The following is an 18,919-nucleotide window of genomic DNA, read 5'->3' on the forward strand; positions in this document are numbered from 1 at the left end:
TGGGCGAAAGAATTGACCATAAATTGTGATCACGTTCCTACGGGGGCGTGGCGCTGACGTCACTGAATCAGGACGTGAGCTGAGTTGGGTATCCCGCTTCATCCAGTAATGCAATCAAAAACTTAGTTTAGGGAAAGCGCCTGGACAAGATGGGTTATCATCAAATTTTTATAAATTTTTTTGGAATGAAATAAAAGAACTGTTATTTTTTGCTATTTGTGAATGCTTCACGAACAAGTCCCTAATGCTCACAATGAAGCAAGGATTAATAACCCTTATCCCCAAACCTGGCAAGGATAAAAAATACTTGGAGAATCTGAGACCTATTACACTACTTAATGTCGATTATAAATTGTTTGCCCATGTTATTGCTGACAGATTAAAAGAAGGTATGGCACAAATTATCAGTGAAACACAATCTGGCTTCCTTAAAGAACGCTCCATCCATAACAATATCAGGCTAGTGTTGGATTTACTTGATTATAGTGACAGAATTGAGGATGATGGTTTCATTTTATTTTTAGATTTTTGCAAGGCATTCGATAGAGTGGAACACCCTTTTATTTTGGACACTTTGCAACACTTCGGTTTTGGTGATGGCTTCAGAGAGATCATCAATATGCTTTATAATGACATAAATAGTTCAGTATCATTACCATTTGGCACCTGCAGTAGATTTGAGGTGAGAAGGGGTATCCGCCAAGGTTGCCCTGCCTCTCCTCTACTCTTTATTATGGCGGCGGAGATTTTAGCTATTATGTTAAAAAATAGTGAGGATGTCAAGCAGCTAAATGTTATGGGTTGTCCCTTAGTTGTAAGCCAACTAGCGGACGATACAACTTTATTTCTAAAAAATGCCGCTCAAATACCGAAAGCTCTAAAAATTATTTCCTCCTTCTCAGAAGCTTCTGGTCTTAAGTTGAATTTAAATAAATGTGAATTGATGGCGATTCATGACCAACCTCTAACATCTATTGAAGGCATTCCAATCAAAAAAGAAGTCAAATATTTAGGAATTACAGTGTCTAAGGATTTGAAAGATAGAGAGAGGGCTAACTTTGAGAACATTCTGAAAAAAAAGTAAAACAATTTTGAATACATGGTTACAAAGGGACTTATCTATTTTCGGAAGAATTTTGCTTTCAAAAATGGAAGGTCTATCGAGATTGATTTACCCAGCGTACTCTTTGAACGTCCCTGATCATATAATTAAGATTATTAATCAAAACAATTTTAATTTTATTTGGAAAAATAGACATCATTATATTAGGAAGAATGATGTCATTAAATCTTTGGAAGAAGGAGGTTTGAATGCAATTGATTTCGATCCCATGAATGGCTCACTAAAGCTGAAGTGGTTGCAGAGTTTTATCAAACAGTATGAAAATTTTTGGTTTAATCTTCCTACGAAGTTGTTTCTGGATTTTGGGGGTGTGGAATTTTTATTGAAGTGTGATTTTGAAATAAGTAAACTGCCAGTCAAACTTTCCAAATTTCACCAACAGGTCCTCCATTATTGGAAATTAATATTCAAACATAATTTCTCCCCCCACAATACTCCAATATGAAATAATAGATATATTTTGATAAAAAAGAAGTCCTTTTACTTCAAAGAATTGGCCAGACCAGGGAATCTGGTCTATCCTACATTTATTGGATGACAGAGGCAATATATTGGAATTTACAGAATTCAGGAACAAGTACAACTTAAACTGTACCAGAGAATTATTTAGTGATGCGATTAAAGCAATACCTCAAGCTCTTATAGCTACAATCAAAGGATATTTATTTTATGAATCAACAATACCTCGAATGTACCCTTTATTCATTCAAGACTGTCTTTTTTCAGCTGATAAATGTAGCAAAAATCAATTTCTAAGATCTTTACTTTCCAAAGGATGTTTCCCATCGCCCTTAAAAAGAAGATCATATTAGAAAGATACACTACTGCTGCATCCACCGCTAAGAGAATTAGATGTAACTATTTGAAATTTTCTATTCCAACGAAAGCTAAAGAAGTGCACTTTAAGACAATGAATGAGATTTATCCATGTAAAGAACTATTGCGCCTTAGATTTAATGTTGATGTTAATGAATGTACATTCTGTGAAAATAACATTGAAACTCAGGAACACCTTTTCTTCTCATGTAACATTTCTGATAGGTTTTGGAAAGATCTTTATCAGTGGTTCTTGGAAAATAACTTGTCTTTGTCACCCCTAAGTTATGAAAATATTCAATTTGGTCTTGTCTTGGAGGACGCAAAAACTGAGTTTCTATTAAACAATATCATTATACTTGCAAAATACTTTATACATAAATGTAAATTCATGTCTGTCACACCTCATTTTCATGTTCTGTTGAAGGAGCTTGCTATCTTTTTGGACTCTTTGAAAGAAGTTGGATCTAAGAATGCTGAATGCCTTTACAGTGTGTTATCTGCTTTGTCTTTCAAACTGACCCCAGAAAGTGATAATTGAAATTTTTTATTTTATTTTTATTTATTTATTTACTTATTTTTTTACCCTTTAATTTTATGGCTTTCTCGTTATTTGGTTATGGTTTCCTAGTTATCTGTTTATGTTACACTCGTTTACGCTCAGTCTAAAACGTAACTGTGCATGTTCACTGCTTATCAGATTTGTTTTAACTAAAAAAGAAAAAAAAAATTACAATGACCTCTGAGAAGGAATTTTATTGTTGTATTGAAATATCTGTATATTACTTATTGAAAGGTCATGTAATCTTTGGAATTTAAATAAAGTTAAAAAAAAAAAAAATCTCGCTTCATCCAGTATCTCTGCTGTGATTTTACCGCCTGTTTATCAAGATCACGAGATCTCGCGAGAACTTGTTTTCTGAGATGGACAGGGCTCAAATAAAGTTAACTTTCTCTTGATCTGTGCGGATGAAAAATGCAGCTTTAGTGTCAGAATGTTGGTAAGATGTGTGGCTTGTGGAAAATGAACCCAATATTTACTTTAGTGACTACAGGGCTAAAGAATTGACCATAAATTGTGATCACGTTCATTTTCCTCATTGACGACAATACATTCAGAGCTGCCTCAAGTCTCCTACGGGGGCGTGGCGCTGACGTCACTGAATCAGGACGTGAGCTGAGTTGGGTATCTCGCTTCAACCAATATCTCTGGTGCTACTGCTAGCTCCTCGCTTGAACCGGAAGTCGTTCGAGGTCCGCCATCTTCTAGGCCGTCCCAAGTCTCTTATTTGTGCAGCGAGGAGCTAGCGCTAGGAGCTAGCAGCAAGCTTTAAGCAGCTACGAGCTAGGATGGTCGAGAGGTTCCTAACAGGAAGTCTTTTTCAGCTTGAGGCCATGACGTATAAATACCCGCCCCCTACGTCTGGCTCATTTGAACGAGATGGCGGAGAAACAGCGCAAGTGTACCCGTTACATGCATTCTTTGCAATGAAACGCTGTAATTCACATGCCTACGTGACTACAAAGAGTAACGTTGATGATATTTCCTGCAAGACTGTCATGTTGTAATTAAGTTTATTTCATTCACAACCCGTTGCGGTGTTCAGCGGACTGTCGGTGATGTGTGGCTGTTAAATGTGCAGCTGCTCATGTCCAGAACCACACATGTTGATATAACACCACGCACACACACACACACACACACACACACACACACACATTTGCCCATCATTAATTGAGTGGAATAATGTTTAATAGCTTGTAGGTAATATAAATTAGCCTATTAATATTAATAATAATTAATATTATTACTTTCATGTTGTTGTAAGCTACTGTCATTACCGTCTGTCCTGCACCTCTCTCTGTCACTGTCTCTCTCTCTGTCTCTCTTTCTGTCTCATTGTGTCATACAGATTACTGTTAATTTATTATGTTGATCTGTTCTGTACAACATCTATTGCACGTCTGTCCGTCCTGGAAGAGGGATCCCTCCTCAGTTGCTCTTCCTGAGGTTTCTACCGTTTTTTCCCCGTTAAAGGGTTTTTTGGGGAGTTTTTCCTGATCAGCTGTGAGGGTCATAAGGACAGAAGGATGTCGTATGATGTAAAGCCCTGTGAGGCAAATTGTGATTTGTGATATTGGGCTTTATAAATAAAATTGAATTGATTGAGGCAGACTGACAGGTCTGATGTCTTATTCACTCAGCAGCTGACTTGTTGAATGATGGCGAGTGGATTTAATAATAGTGATAATAATGATGATGCTAATAATAATGATAATGATGCTCATCACAGTGACAGTGGCAGGGCTACAGACCGTTCTTTAATTGTGACAAACTTCAGCAAATGTCTCAATAACAATGGTAATACATGCAAAAGTGTGTGACTAAAGTCATGATGGTGGTTACGGCTTTGATCAGCGAATATAATGGGACTTGGGATGTACGCTAAACGCTGGCTCCGTTATGCAGCAGATCCAGCTGTGCCGCCGTCATCAGGAATGGACGTTGCTTCACGTGACGCTTCAGAGTAAGGCTATCTCATGTCTCTTAAACCGACAATGCTCGCTCATCGCTCCTAGCGCTAGCTCCTCACATTTTTTCCTAGGTGGGAGGGGCTAAACAGCTAGCAAAGTCAGCTAGCAGTAGCACTAGCAGTAATTTAAGAGACTTGGGACGCACCCTAGGACACACACACACACACACAGCTGTACACTGGCTGAATTTCCGATTCGCACTTTCGACACATGAATGCCACCTCTATTCGGTGAACCACAAAACAACCTCTTCCGTGTTCTCTACAAGCAAACTATAAAAAATATTATCCATAGTTTACGTCGAAAGGACCACAGGAGAGATTGTTTTAACTGAAACTATGAATAATAATATTTAGTTTCTTTTTTTTTCTATTTCCATAAAGTGGTGGAGGAAGTATTCACACCTTTTACCTAAATTTTTTTTTAATTAATTAATTAATTAATTAATTAATACTACTTTGTAAAAATACTCAATACGAGTAAAAGTTCTGCATTTAAAATCATTATTAAAATATAGCCTACTAAAAGTACATAAAGTTCTCATTACCGAAAGTGGCCCATTTCAAATTCATGTAAAATGTATATTACTGAATTAAAATTAGTGATGCGTGCATGTGTATATCGTCAATGTTGATAGCTGGTAAAGGTGGGGATAATTTTAATTACTGCAGATTGTGGCAGCAGAAGTGAATAAATAAACACTGAAATGATCAAGTTGTCTTTTGTGTTAATTAATAAAGTGATAGAATAATAAGAGTTATAACAGAGTCAGTCTGTTTCAGCTGAAAGGTCCGAGCTCTGACACCTTGAGTATCCTCTGTAGGTCTGACAAAGAATCACAGATTCAGCCACATATTATGATTAAACCTTATAAGTGCACCGCAAAAACTGAGGCAAAGGGAACTGGTTAACTGCCATGAAAACAGCTACAAAGCAAGCTGCTCATACACAAATGAAAACTCAAGGACAGTTTACCTCAGGTAGCCTACAATGAAGCAAAAATACTGCATGTCTATATATGGTAATGATTAATCAGTTTAACCTTTAGCCTAATAATACACTTTAATTCATTATTGCAAAGTAACTAGAGCTGTCAAATAAATGTAGTGGAATAAAAAGTACATTTACCTCTATAATGTAGTTGGATAAGTATAGAAGCATAAAATGGAAATACTCAAGTTAGTGCAAGTGCCTCAAGATTGTACTTAGGTGTAGTAGTTTGAATCAATTGAAGCTTTGTGAAATGAAAAGGAGAACATACTGTATTTGAAACACAAATACAACAAAGTATGCATGAAATATCTTTATTTTAAGGGACCGTGATGACTGATAACTGCATTGGTGTTTATAAAATGAGGTAGCCTCAATGGTGTAGTGTATAGAGGATATACTGTGTGTGCATCATTGAATAACTGCAGACAGAAAGTAAAGCATAAATCAGCACAGCTCAATTTAACTTGGATCTCTCCTGTAAACACCAAGGACGGGCATACATACACCAAATGGTGTCTTGTTGCAGGTTACAAATTCTTGCTCGTCAAATGTATCAAAATAAAATACAATATGCTGGGATGAGAAAATGTATTTAATTAAATACAAGTACTTGTAAATGTAGAAATATATTCTATCCAAACTGCTGTTGTCACATTTAGGGAATTTAGTAGCTTCGATATGGGTCTGACATGGAAAAGATGAGCTCTGCTAAATTATAATAAAGTGGCCAGTCAGATATGTCGGAGCTGGGAGGCTGTGAGTTCAGGGGTGCATGCTGGGCATTTCTGTCAGTCAAAGTGACCACTGACTGATTGGGTGGCCAATAGAAATGCAGCAAGGGTGATGCACTGGTTCTTTCAGATGACAGTAAGACTGACAAGCAACCAAGTGAATGAGTGCAATGACACAGAACAGTGCCATTACAGCAGAGTATGACACAGTACAAAACAGTAGAAGAGAAAGAGAATCAGTTCCTCCCTTTACCCTGATACCAACAACAACCTGAAACAAAAACTGCTCTCCTTTGTGTAGCCCCTTTACACTGCAGTCCAGAGGAACACAAAGGAAATACGATACTTCACAATGAGAAAGTTGCTGGACCTGCCATTACATGTCACGTGATTCACTCACATTTAGCCAAAGACTGATTCGACTAACTGTTTTTTACAGTTTAAATGTGGGGATAAAACCGTCTTTTTTACTTATATAAAATGACATATTAAATAACTAATTTTCAGCATTTCAAATACAAACTCTTAGTATTGTGTTACGATTTTTTTTCTGTCCAGCAAAATACAAATTACAAAATGCTCAAAAGTATTTCAGGTATTTCAAATACATTTAATTAACACACTGGTCATCTCACCTGCACCTACTATGAAAAAGGTGACATTATGTGTATGATTTTGCATCAGTTAATGTCTCTTTCACCTATAGTACTATCATTATAACATTACATGTTTATGGGTCAGCTATACATTAAATCACAATGGTTGCAAAATCAAAAGTTGAACTCCAGCCACACTGCCCTGTACGAGGGGTCCTCAGTGAAGCCCAGGTTTTTGAAGAGCTTATAGGAGGCCTTGTTCTCCTCTTCTATAAAGCAGTACACTGGGTAGCCCTCAGCGAAGAGTCTCTTGGCCATGGTGCTGATCAGGAGTTTGGCGTAGCCTTTCCCTCTGTGCTCTGGCAGAGTGTACAATAAGCCCATAGCGCAGTAATCATACACCAGAATCCAGGAGAGTGGCTGACCCTGGCCGTCAGTGATGCAGCATGACGGGAAGTTGTTGATGAGTTTCATAACTAATTTGTGACCCTTCTCGTCCCCACCAAACTTCCAGGTTTTATTCACCAAGTCAACATGGGAAAGGTTAAGAGATGAAATCCTTGATTCAAGCTCACTGTAGAGAGACAGATTATGATAAACTTCATCTGAGCGAAGAAACAATGTTATTTAAATTTTCACTGATGCAGATTTTAGTGAAATATGTACATGTATCCTTACAGTACATTTTTATGATTTGACTATACCTGTCAACTGCTGGTGTGAGCAGACTGCTGCTGTCTGGCAAATACAGAAGATGCACCATAGTATAGCTGCGGTTGTTAACTCCTCTGTCAGCAGACACTTGTTTGATCAAGGGGGTATGGGCGCTGTCAAATCCTGTGGGACAATGATTCACACATTAATACCATTTTCCTCCCTAAGTATGACACTTAAGGCTTACATGAAATACCTTGCAAAAGACTGACTGGAAAGATCCTGTTGCATAAAGCTGCAAAGCAATCATTCATTGTAACGGGGCTGGAAGAGCACAGCTTTGGAAGGTTGGGTGATCCAACCCCAGACGGTCACAATCATAAATTGACTTTCAGTCAAGTTTATAGTGCAAAGTCAATTGTTCATCATTAAGTGTGTCCATCAGTTTCTCAGAATGCCTTAATTTTTCTCATTTATCTCCATAAACTCTGCCATGTTGTGGTTAAGATGGGGTCAGAGGTACTTTATGTCCTTACTTTGGTTACTAAGGTCCTCTGTGCAACGGTTTAACAAACTTTAGGCAATGCCTTAAGTGTAAGACCAAGATAACTAGAAGAGCATAAATCCTTAGGTAAACAGTTTAAGGAAACTTTAAGGAGAAGCCTTGAGGATGCTTTATGCGACCAATTTTATTTTAGGGAAACCTTAACTCGGACTTAAAGGAAAATGTTTAACTTAAGGTGCTTTGTGCAACCGACTTTTATATATCATGTGATATACATTTTCGTCAGCGATACATTAATGTCTAACAACCATTTCACTGTTGGCTGTTTGAGGTGGAGTTCAAGTGTAGTTCCATAATAACATATGCTATTTTATGTATGTCATACTGTATGTTCTGTGAAATCTTATTTGTAGAGTAATGGTACCGTTCCTAAGCATCCCCATTTTGGTCAGCCCTCTGTTGGGGTACCTAGCACACAGATCTGGGGCCTCATTTATAAAGCTTGCTTGCGCACAAAACGGGGCTTGAAAGTGGCGTACGCCACTTCCCACGCAAAGGTTGTGATTTATAAACATAAACTTGGCAGGAAAATGTGCGCACCTGTAAGCAAACTGAGTCATGCGTGCGCACATTTTGGAGACACTGGGAAGTGGCGACGCAGACGGCGAGGTGGAGAAGTGGAGTCAGATTTTTATTGATGTCTCACACAAATTTAATGTCACGCTATATCCACCTTAGATCCACGTTATCATTGAAATTAAATCCAGCAGCCTTATTTTGCGCTTGGAGTGAGTGATCATTGTTTCATAAAAATGTTGTAAAATCCAACTCAAATCCTGAATTGAAATCCTTTCTAAATACGTATTTAATCCGCACTGCCTCTAACGTCTCATTGTCCACTCTGTGAGCGCAGGAGGGGGAGAGGATGGCGCGACTGCATGGAATATATTTATTTATTTAGCTAAATATGTACAGTGCATTTATCATGTCTCGAAATACAGCCATTAAGTACAACCGTTACACTCATTTCATCAGCCCTACTTAGACATGTGCTGTTCATGACAAAACCGGCATGAAGAAACGTGTTCGCCTATTACACTTTCATCTTTGAATTGTATTTCAAATCACACGTTGTATTTTGGGACAGGGATACTACTGGTTCATGCTGTAATTCAGGCCGGGTGTCTGATCAGACTAATTGCCATAAACATATAAATACTGCTGTGACCCTCGTGCGTAATTGTGCAAGATGGCACTGGCACATATTCCTTTTTGCCTCCACCTTTAATAAATGTGAAGCAACACATTAACTACATGTTGGTTAAGGAGTAGAAATATTTGGTCTACCTTTAGATCAGACCACTTTTTTTTTTCTGTCAATGTCCGTGCAGTCCCAAAGACACATCAGCTAGTATCAGCAGCGCTGATGTGTTGCCACTTTTCTCGCTTTCTTTCTTTCTGTGGCCACCAAATAAAATCTTTCTTCAGTCCTCCACCTCCCGTTAAAGGGTCTCGAGCTCAGTCTCGGAGGAATTCCATTTTTTGGTTCGTTTCTCACACCTGTCGCTGTGACTCACAACGAGAGAACGTTTGCATGCCAGCTTATTTATATGCAGATCGCATTCATGAGGTGATTTGCATGACCATTTATGGTTGAACTAGGGCGTGTAGAGGGCGGAATATGAGGCGGATCTGGGTGCGCACAACTCCAGGAGGTCTGTGATTTATAAAGAGAACATTGCTTGCAAGTGTGCGTGCGCACGGTTTTATAAATCAGATTATTTTTTGGCGCACGCCATTTTCAGCTTTTGGGCACACGTCAACTCTTAGTATGAATCCTAAGCACTCTTTTATAAATGAGGCCCCAGGAACTTAAAGGTGGAGCTGTGAACACTGCAGTCCGTTGATTGGTCAATAGCGGACGGTCACTCTTGTGGCTGGTTTTGAGGCTCATATAACATTTACTAAGTTTTATTAGTAAACTGTAAGTATAAAATGAAAGGATGTTTCAGTGTTTGGTGGAAAACGGGACTTTATTCTACAGCACGAGACACCACTTCAAAATTGAAGCTTGAAACGCTCTCGAGTCACTTGTGGCCCATTCAGAATGGACCTGCGACCCACTTTTGGACCACGACCTACAAGCTGGGAACCACTGCATTAAAATATGTTTCTGAAAACATGAGGTGAGGGACAGAGATACAATAACAGAATCTTCATATTTGATCAATGCAGCCTTGTTTGAACTCCGCTCATGAGCAGTTATCGTCATGAATGACAGCTGTATTGGAGTGTCCTTGGCTCTGATTGGTTGTTCTTGTTCACATGCAATAAGTTCTTTTGAAGCTACAAGGCAATAAAGTAGGCAGAGGAAAATGTTTCTTTTTCCACAAATTATATGTCTAATTCAGTGCTGTGTGAATACAGTGACAGTTTCAGCTAATATGCATTTTTAAAATCACAGTTACCAACCACAGCTTTAAGTGGTGTTCCCCTTTAAGTGCGGCACTGCTGGCATACTTGCTGGTAGTCAAGTTACACCGCTGCAAACTGCTGCCTGCTCTGCAATGATCTAAACTCACCTCCGATAATAAAATAAGAGCTCCAGTCAATTGCATCCTCCTCTGACAGCATTCTCCTTAAACTCTGTTCATCCGTGCTGTAGTATGACACCTTCTGCATGAACTCCAGGGAGCGCTTGTTCTGCAAAATAAACGCGACATCTAGCAATCACGGCACACACATGTATAATCAATGGAGGCTTAGATTGTATCTAATTCTCCAATTGCATTTGAACTAACCTTGCGGTCAGGCCGGCAAATTACAACCTTAAAATCAGGCCACGTATCAACAAGTACCTCCAGGGTGCTCGGTTTGTTCCTGTTGATCCCATATAGGAAACCATATACCTAAACACACGATAAGTTTAGAGCCACAGTAGCTTACATAACAACGCGATAACATGCATATTGAGGAGTGTAGTTTCAAAGGCTCGCAGCCGTCTACCTTTATGCTCTTTGGTAAGTGTTTCTGCAGAACTCCTTCAGCGATCTGCAGCTCTTCCTTGTTTAAAGCCTTCATGTTTCGGGAGTTAAGAGTCTTTAATGGCTCAGTTTCCCTTTCCTGACCGCTTAAACTCCTCTGTTCTAATAATAAAAAAAAAGCTCTCCGCCTTGATAAATCATTGACAGCCGATCACAGCAGGTCGTTAGCTGCCTTCAGACGATAAGAAATGTGCTGATCGCTCACATCGAAGTGGGGCAGTGTGTGTGTGTGTGTGTGTCTGGCTGACCGTGTCTACAGTAGGTTATATGACACCATGGGTGTAGATTCTGCAGGGATCACATAGGCATGGCCCTCATATTTCAACATATCCACCTGAGACCAAAACTTTTGTTTGGTATGCATTTTTAATTTCTCCTAGCTTTTTGGGATCAGCCGGACATGATAGGCTAAGTGTAAAAAACGAATGACTGTCAATGACAATAAGTCCTAATGTCCTCAATCAAGACAATAATAAAGTCCCAAAGTCCGCAATTGAGACAATAAAATCCCAATGTTTTACAACAACAATTAAGTCCAAATGTCCTCAAATGAGACAATAATTAGGTCCAAATGACTTCAAACAAGACAACAATAAAGTCCCAATGTCCTCAAACGAGACAGTAATTAAGTTCCGAAGTCAGCAAAGGAGACAATAAAATCACAATGTTTAAAACGTGACAATTAAGTCCCAATATCCTCAAATGAGACGATAATAAAATCCCAATGTCTTCATACAAGTACTTCCTAGTTAACAATGTTACAGCTCTTTACTATTACTAAAATTGGTCAAATGGTTTGCCATATCAAACTACAAACATTTCAATCATTGGATTCGATCAGGTTTTGGACCTTGTTCTCTTTTGCACCAGGATCGGCTGCAGACTGACTTTGCAGGGAAGGCTGCCATCTTGTTTTTACACGAATTAGTGTATTGTGTTCTTACTGCCACTAGATGGCACAAAAACGTGTCCACAAATAAGGACTACAGGTCTAAGTTAATGAAGTATAAGGTCAAGTAGTCTCGCTCACCAGACCTTTCTCAAGAAAAGAAAGGTCAGGCTGCACTGACTCTTACTTTGAGATTGGAGAAAAAAATGCCCCGGCTTTTTTTTATTTCTTTCAACCAATCACAGTCGTTCTTGGCCGTGCCACAGCAACGGTGGGCTTGCAAAAATATTGCCGGGGGGGAAACAGGTTTTGGCATAACACACCCACAAAAATATCGGCTACAGGACACGAACCATGACAGAAAAATGGCTACATCCCCGCAAGATCAAACACCGGCGCAAAGGTTAGTAAAGGACGTGTTGAAAACTGCTACACAACCGGAGGTGGTAGGGTGGGATTTCAGCGGGTGGCTCGTTCTGCCCAATGAGAGGCTGATCTATGCAGCGAACTTCCGCCCACTCAGACTAAAGGTCAAGTAAACCTTGATGTCCTCATATAAGGACACAGGGTCTCAGGAGGTTATGCATTTGTCTCCCCCAATAAAGACATGAAAGTAGCAGGGGCCTTTTTATTTATTTATTTTTTTACAAAAGATATTTGCACCATAATTTGATTGCGAAAAGGCATAAATTGGTGCATAAAAAACCACCAGAATGGAGAAAATGAAAGCAACATTGTCTCTAGATTCAGGAGAATTTAGAGGCTTGTAGTTGAGGATTGCAGATTGCAACCAGCTCAGACTTCTACTGATTGTAATTTCCTGAGTCATTTGTTTAAGAGGTTTTGACCAGGAGCTGAATTATCTGCAGAGGTGTCGTCCTCTCTAAAACAAATGGACCAGGTGATTAAAACTAAATTAAAGTACAATAAATAAAGCAGTTTCATGTTATGAATAAATTTTCCATGCTATTTGGTATGTCACAGACAGGCCACTCACTCCACACCTGCAGTGTGTTCCTATATTTTCTCCCTGATACCTTATTGTGTGCTTACCTTATTTTGGATCCAGACATTCAGGATGTTTTTACGGTCAGCTGAATTATTCGCAGAGGTCTCCTCCTCCCCAAAACAAACTGACTGGTGATTTTAACCAGTCAAAACATGTTATAAAGCAGTTTCATGTTACGAATCAGTGTTTCTCCTACACTGTTTGGCATGTTGGAGATGGACTGTTAGCCTATAAACTGCATATATGTGCTCACCTTTTTCTTTGATAACTTAAGATCCAGATGTTCAGGAAGTTTTAACTGGGAGCCGAATTATCTGCAGACATCTCTCCCTCTTCAAAACAAATAGACCTGATTATTCAAACCGGTAAAAACACCGAATAAAGCAGTTTCACATTGAAAAATAGATTTTAACAATTCAGTTTTTAAAATGCTCGTTGTGGAGGAGCTGCTAACTACAGTGGCTGACATGAAGGCGCAATTGACCCTATCTAGAGCTAGTGTTTAGTTTGTCCATTGTGGGCTACTGTAGAAACATGGTGGTGCAACCATAGATATATAAATGTAGATATATGCAGCTCATTCTAAGGTAATGAAAACACTACATTCTTATTTTCAGGTGATTATACACTTGAGTAAACATACTTATTATATTCCATTTCTGCCAATATAGTCCCCTAAATCCTACACACTGGACCTTTAGGTGTTTAATGCTTTAAATTTTCTGGTATCCATTCCATATATGTGTATGTCCCTGTTGAAATGAAACCTGTGGCATTGTATGAGATCTACTTGGTATATGTATCTATTGTGTCCACTTCTCAAACAGAAAAATATAGGCACCCTGCCTCGAGAAAGAAGAGCTTTTGTTATTTTTCTTTAAATCCAAATTGTATTTGTATAACCCAAATATATAGATTTTGAGCATCGAACACTTAATTTCTTGCATTCTGGGAAATTAATTTATGGTGTAATTGTTTTTTAATTTTCTCAGAATAAAAGTCCTCTGCTACTTTCATGTTTTGTTGGGGCAGACAAATGCATATGCTCTAAATATTGAGTGCAACATGCCCCCTGGTTACTCCTCCAAAATCATCGCCTAGGGTATATATATTATTTTGCTACAGTTGCCAGCTCATATGTGTGTAAAAAATGACATAACTGATCATTAAAAGAGGGAAGTTTACATGAAGTTAAACCAAGTATTTAAAAAGAGCAATAAATGTGGTTGTTTTTTTTAATCTGATGTAATATTATTACTTCTAAAAAATTTTCCTTTCTATAAAATCATACCTTTCAGAGCATTTCATACCCTTACTGGCCAATGGCAGATGAGAAAAAACAACACACAAAACAAACTTTTCTGTACTCTTTCCAAACACAACAGAACATCAAACTGGGGTTGGGATAGCGAAAGATGAATACCTGTATGTATTTACCACATGGACACATTCATTTAAATTCACGTGCTGCTTTAATTTTCATTTCATTTTAAAAAGCTGTGTTTTTTAAAAAGCTTAATCAACAGTTCAGTCACAATTATTAGTTATTTGCTTGGTTTAGCACTTACGCATTAGAAAGTTACTCCTCTAAAAGTAAATGAACCTTTACATTTTTAAACTGTAAAGGTTATTTTAAAACACAGTGACTGTCAAAGGATATTCAGTCTAGCATACAGCAATGTGGCATAGGCAGAAAAGGGACGTTAATACTTTTGTGGTTCGACTACAGGGAAGTACATATTAATCTGAATGAAGGTTATTTTGCAAACAATGCCAACACTCGAGATTTCCCATGCAGTTCTCTTTCTAGCACTCCTGCTTCATCAACTGGATGTCATTCAACCATGGTCTGCTCCACACTGTGAATGTGCACTGGTATGGCTGAGGAAGAAAACATTAAATGAGCATGATTACTTAAGATTTCATTGAAATTAAGTCCACTTATCATTTATCATTAATAGGTTAATGTTAATTTATTTGTTAAACTTAGTCCTCTGGTTAAAAGTGACTATGGTTCAACATCTTTGCTAGTCACTTCCCCTCGCTTCACACACCACTCTCACTTCCAACTTCTCTCAGGGGGAACAGCAACAAACCAAGCTTGATCAAAGAGGGGAAGTATAAACTTGTTTCACAATCTGATAGTTTATGGTGTACTGTTGAAGAGAGAAGTACAAGTCAGCTGTGTGACCTGTAAACATTATGTCTAATGGTTATAGCCTCATGTTAACGTCATTACCCGAGCCAATTCTGGGTTTTGGTGGATGGCGCACACTTCATTTGCACTGCCCTTTCTGCAGGGGGTCTTCGCCATTTTCACAGTTATTAAGTACTTCATGCCAGAAACCACCTATGAGGAGAAGAGAGGGAATGGTGGAAAAACAGATCAATGTTAAACTTCATGATAAAGCACTGTAGCAATCTCACAGTAGATTTCAGGTAAATGCAAAATTAAGGCAAAAGTGGTGGCCTTTATATGAACACATGCCCCAAATATTAACCCTTAAGGAACATTTCAGCCCCAAATCCAAAATACATTTTTTTTCCGCTTACCTGAAATGCTATTCAAAAATGTGGATTGTTTTGGTGTGAGTTGCCATGTGTCAGCAAAAACAACCAGAGATGTTTGCCTTTTCTTTAATATAATGGAACTAGATGCAACTGCATTCAAGAGAAGTCGGACACTCTACGGTCAGTATCTCCAACACTTGGCAACTCATACCAAAGCAATCCAGATTTATGAATAGCACTACAGGTAAGAGGGGAAATTTTTTGGGGGGTGAACTGTCCGTTTAAGCTTATCTTTGTATCAGTCAAATACCAACATACTCCACACCAAAACACAAAATGATCTGGTACAGCAACAAGTTTCAAGAAGGGTACACAATTACTTAAAAAAAACAAAAAAGACCTGAGGCCTCATTTATAAAAGAGTGCTTAGGATTCATACTAAAAGTTGACGTGTGCCCAAAAGCTGAAAATGGCGTGCGCCAAAAAATAATCTTATTTATAAAACCGTGCGCATGCACACTTGCAAGCAATGTTCTCTTTATAAATCACAGACCTCCTGGAGTTGCGCGCACCCAGATCTGCCTCATATTCCGCCCTCTACACGCCCTAGTTCAACCATAAATGGTCATGCAAATCACCTCATGAATGCGATCTGCATGTAAATAAGCCGGCATGCGAATGTTCTCTCGTTGTGAGTCATGGTGACAGGTGTGAGAAACGAACCAAAAAACGGAATTTCTCCGAGACTGAGCTCGAGACCCTTTAACGGGAGGTGGAGGACTGAAGATTTTATTTGGTGGCCACAGCAGCGGGTTCACTAATAAAGCAAAAAAAGTGGCAACACATCAAAGCTGCTGATACTGTCAGCTGTGTCTGTGGGACTGCACGGACAGCGACAGAACAAAAAAAAAAAAGTGGTCAGATCTAAAGGTAGACCAAATATTTCTACTCCTTTACCAACATGTAGTTAATGTGTTGCTTTTAAATTTGAGGATGTTTGACATTGATGTGCGACATAAAGAATCACATGTATTAAAGGTGGAGGCAAAAAGGAATATGTGCCAGTGCCATCTTGCGCAATTACGCACGAGGGTCACAGCAGTATTTATATGTTTATGGCAATTAGTCTGATCAGACACCCGGCCTGAATTACAGCATGAACCAGTGGTATCCCTGTCCCAAAATACAACGTGTGATTTGAAATACAATTCAAAGATGAAAGTGTAATAGGCGAACACGTTTCTTCATGCTGGTTTTGTCATGAACAGCAAATGTGTAAGTAGGGCTGATGAAATGAGTGTAACGGTTGTGCTTAATGGCTGTATTTCGAGACATGATAAATGCACTGTACATATTTAGCTAAATAAATAAATATATTCCATGCAGTCGCGCCATCCTCTCCCCCTCCTGTGCTCACACAGTGGACAATGAGACATTACAGGCAATACGGATTAAATACGTATTTAGAAAGAATTTCAATTCAGGATCTGAGTTGGATTTTACAACATTTTTATGAAACAATGATCACTCACTCCAAGCGCAAAATAAGGCTGCTGGATTTAATTTCAATGATAACGTGGATCTAAGGTGGATATAGCGTGACATTAAATTTGTGTGAGACATCAATAAAAATCTGACTCCACTTCTCCACCTCGCCGTCTGCGTCGCCACTTCCCAGTGTCTCCAAAATGTGCGCACGCATGACTCAGAGTTTGCTTACAGGTGCGCACATTCTCCCGCCAAGTTTATTTTTATAAATCACAACCTTTGCGTGGGAAGTGGCGTACGCCACTTTCAAGCCCCGTTTTGTGCGTAAGCAAGCTTTATAAATGAGCCCCGTTCTGCAGAAAGAAAAAAAAATCTTAAGAAATGTGCGAGGAACAGGGACCGGTTGCACAAAAACACCTTAAGTTTTCTCCTTAAGTATGACACTTGAGGCTTAATTTCTCCTCAGCTGAGGGACACAGTTGCACATAAAGGTTTCCTTAGTTAAGGAAAAAACGATGGTTCATTTACTGCATTGAAAGAGATTTTGCGAAGGTAAAAGTTTGCATGGAGCTTGTTTATTTGCTTGGACTGATGCCTGTTCCCACCTCACAAAGTTGGCATATGGCTAGATAGTGGAAAAATGGCAGAGGAAATGAAGACAAGACAAGAAAACTGTATTCGTGAGAGGGGGGAAAGATAATACTTATGGAGGAATACAACCATAGAAAGTACATCCTGCAAAGTAAATTTTATCCCCAAATACCAGAAAACAATTGTAAGAAAAATGAATTCAGTCAAATTTTAAGTTTAAAATCAAAAGTGTATTCATTGGGTTCTCCTGGTAGCAAAACATTCTTACTTACTTACTCACCTCCATAAATTTGGTCATGCTGTAGTTAAAATACAGTCGGAGATACCTTAATTTTTATTTTTTTATTTTTATTTTTTTACCTTGCTTTAAAGTCTTTTGTGCAACAGTCTAGGGATTCCTTAAGTATAAGACAAGGAGAAAGCCATAAATACTTAGGTCAACATTTTAAGGAAACCCTTAGGAGAAGATTATGGGTGTTTTCTGCGAGGGATTAAATTTGAAAAAACCTTAACTAAGACTTTCAGGAGGAACTTAAGGTGTTTTGTGCAGCCGGCCCCAGGTATATAGAGACACCGGATGGGATTTGATTGGATTATGGTGTTTTGTTTGTTTGTTTCTCTCTGTTGAAAACTGTGAATTCAGCTGATCATGGACATGAGGACATTCTTGTATAGTTATGAATCAAGTGTAATTATTAATCAAAAATATATGTATATACTGTAATCAAGGGCAACAAATTCAGCCAGACATATATATTCAAGTGTGGGAGGGACTTGTGTGTGTGAGCCATTACCAGAATAAGATTTGTCATGTTTGATTATGGTGTTTGCATTCCAAAGGGCGAGACATGTTACGTCATTGCCAAACCCCAAATTACCTCTAGGATCGATGCACCTGGGGTATAAATAAAGAGACAAATCACTGCTCACAGTCATGTGACTTAAGGGTGGCGTCGGAGTAAAGAAAATTAAACATGTAATGTGTACAGGCCTAACGGGCCCACAGTCACAGTTAATGGCTGCTGTCACACCGCGACCTACATGTAAACTGGTGTCTTGGCTTTACAAGCTCAGTGAAATGAAGTCTAGACATTCACAAGTCTAAATGAAACGCTAGGCCACTGACCTGTCTCTGAACCTTGATCACTTCTGCCACCTGGCTGAGGTACAGGTCGTTGGTGGCTCTGTTGTGTTCGACGACGGAGAAGTTGAGGGCATTCTTCGCGTCTTCGTCAGTGTTGTAGTCTACGTCTTGAAACCCCCCGACTAACTTTGACCCTGATCCGACGGCGATAACCGCCGCGAGAGCGAGGAGGACAATCTTCCACATCGTGTTTCAGTAACAACGAACTCAATTGAACAAAACAAGCTGCGCGTTTCCTCCCTGTTATATAAACAACGACGTCACGGCTGTTCGTGCGCGGCGAGTGACAC

The 18,919-nt window shown here is 38.9% G+C and overlaps 2 protein-coding genes across 2 annotated transcripts; both read right to left on the reverse strand.

The window, feature by feature from the left end:
• Nucleotides 1-5,766: 5,766 nt before the first annotated feature.
• LOC117247958 (glycine N-acyltransferase-like protein 3) lies at nt 5,767-14,207 on the reverse strand. Its single transcript, XM_033612631.2, has 6 exons — nt 13,149-14,207; nt 10,960-13,019; nt 10,755-10,862; nt 10,536-10,656; nt 7,499-7,631; nt 5,767-7,368 (listed from the first exon to the last, which is right to left on the reverse strand). The coding sequence occupies exons 2-6, from the start codon at nt 11,032-11,034 to the stop codon at nt 6,969-6,971; spliced, it is 837 nt and encodes a 278-aa protein (XP_033468522.1). The 5' UTR covers nt 11,035-13,019; nt 13,149-14,207; the 3' UTR covers nt 5,767-6,968.
• A 141-nt stretch (nt 14,208-14,348) lies between these two features.
• On the reverse strand, nt 14,349-18,914 carry cst3 (cystatin C (amyloid angiopathy and cerebral hemorrhage)). The gene is made up of 3 exons (XM_033613469.2): nt 18,612-18,914; nt 15,135-15,245; nt 14,349-14,776 (listed from the first exon to the last, which is right to left on the reverse strand). The coding sequence occupies exons 1-3, from the start codon at nt 18,813-18,815 to the stop codon at nt 14,702-14,704; spliced, it is 390 nt and encodes a 129-aa protein (XP_033469360.1). The 5' UTR covers nt 18,816-18,914; the 3' UTR covers nt 14,349-14,701.
• Between the last annotated feature and the right edge of the window lie 5 nt (nt 18,915-18,919).

This window comes from Epinephelus lanceolatus, chromosome 17 (assembly GCF_041903045.1).
Source record: "Epinephelus lanceolatus isolate andai-2023 chromosome 17, ASM4190304v1, whole genome shotgun sequence".
Classification (NCBI taxonomy): Eukaryota; Metazoa; Chordata; class Actinopteri; order Perciformes; family Serranidae; genus Epinephelus; species Epinephelus lanceolatus.

Bases quoted from the DNA above. Each gene is read 5' to 3' on its own strand.
- LOC117247958 (XM_033612631.2), bottom strand. From the start codon at position 11,034: ATGAAGGCTTTAAACAAGGAAGAGCTGCAGATCGCTGAAGGAGTTCTG. The intron at 10,863-10,959 runs GTAGACGGCTGC...TCGTGTGTTTAG, and splicing joins ACTTACCAAAGAGCATAAAG to GTATATGGTTTCCTATATGG. The intron at 7,632-10,535 runs GTGAGTTTAGAT...ATTGTCCCACAG, and splicing joins CTCTTATTTTATTATCGGAG to GATTTGACAGCGCCCATACC.
- cst3 (XM_033613469.2), bottom strand. From the start codon at position 18,815: ATGTGGAAGATTGTCCTCCTCGCTCTCGCGGCGGTTATCGCCGTCGGA. The intron at 15,246-18,611 runs GTCAGTGGCCTA...TTCTCCTCATAG, and splicing joins TGATCAAGGTTCAGAGACAG to GTGGTTTCTGGCATGAAGTA. The intron at 14,777-15,134 runs GTAATGACGTTA...TTTCTTCCTCAG, and splicing joins AAAACCCAGAATTGGCTCGG to CCATACCAGTGCACATTCAC.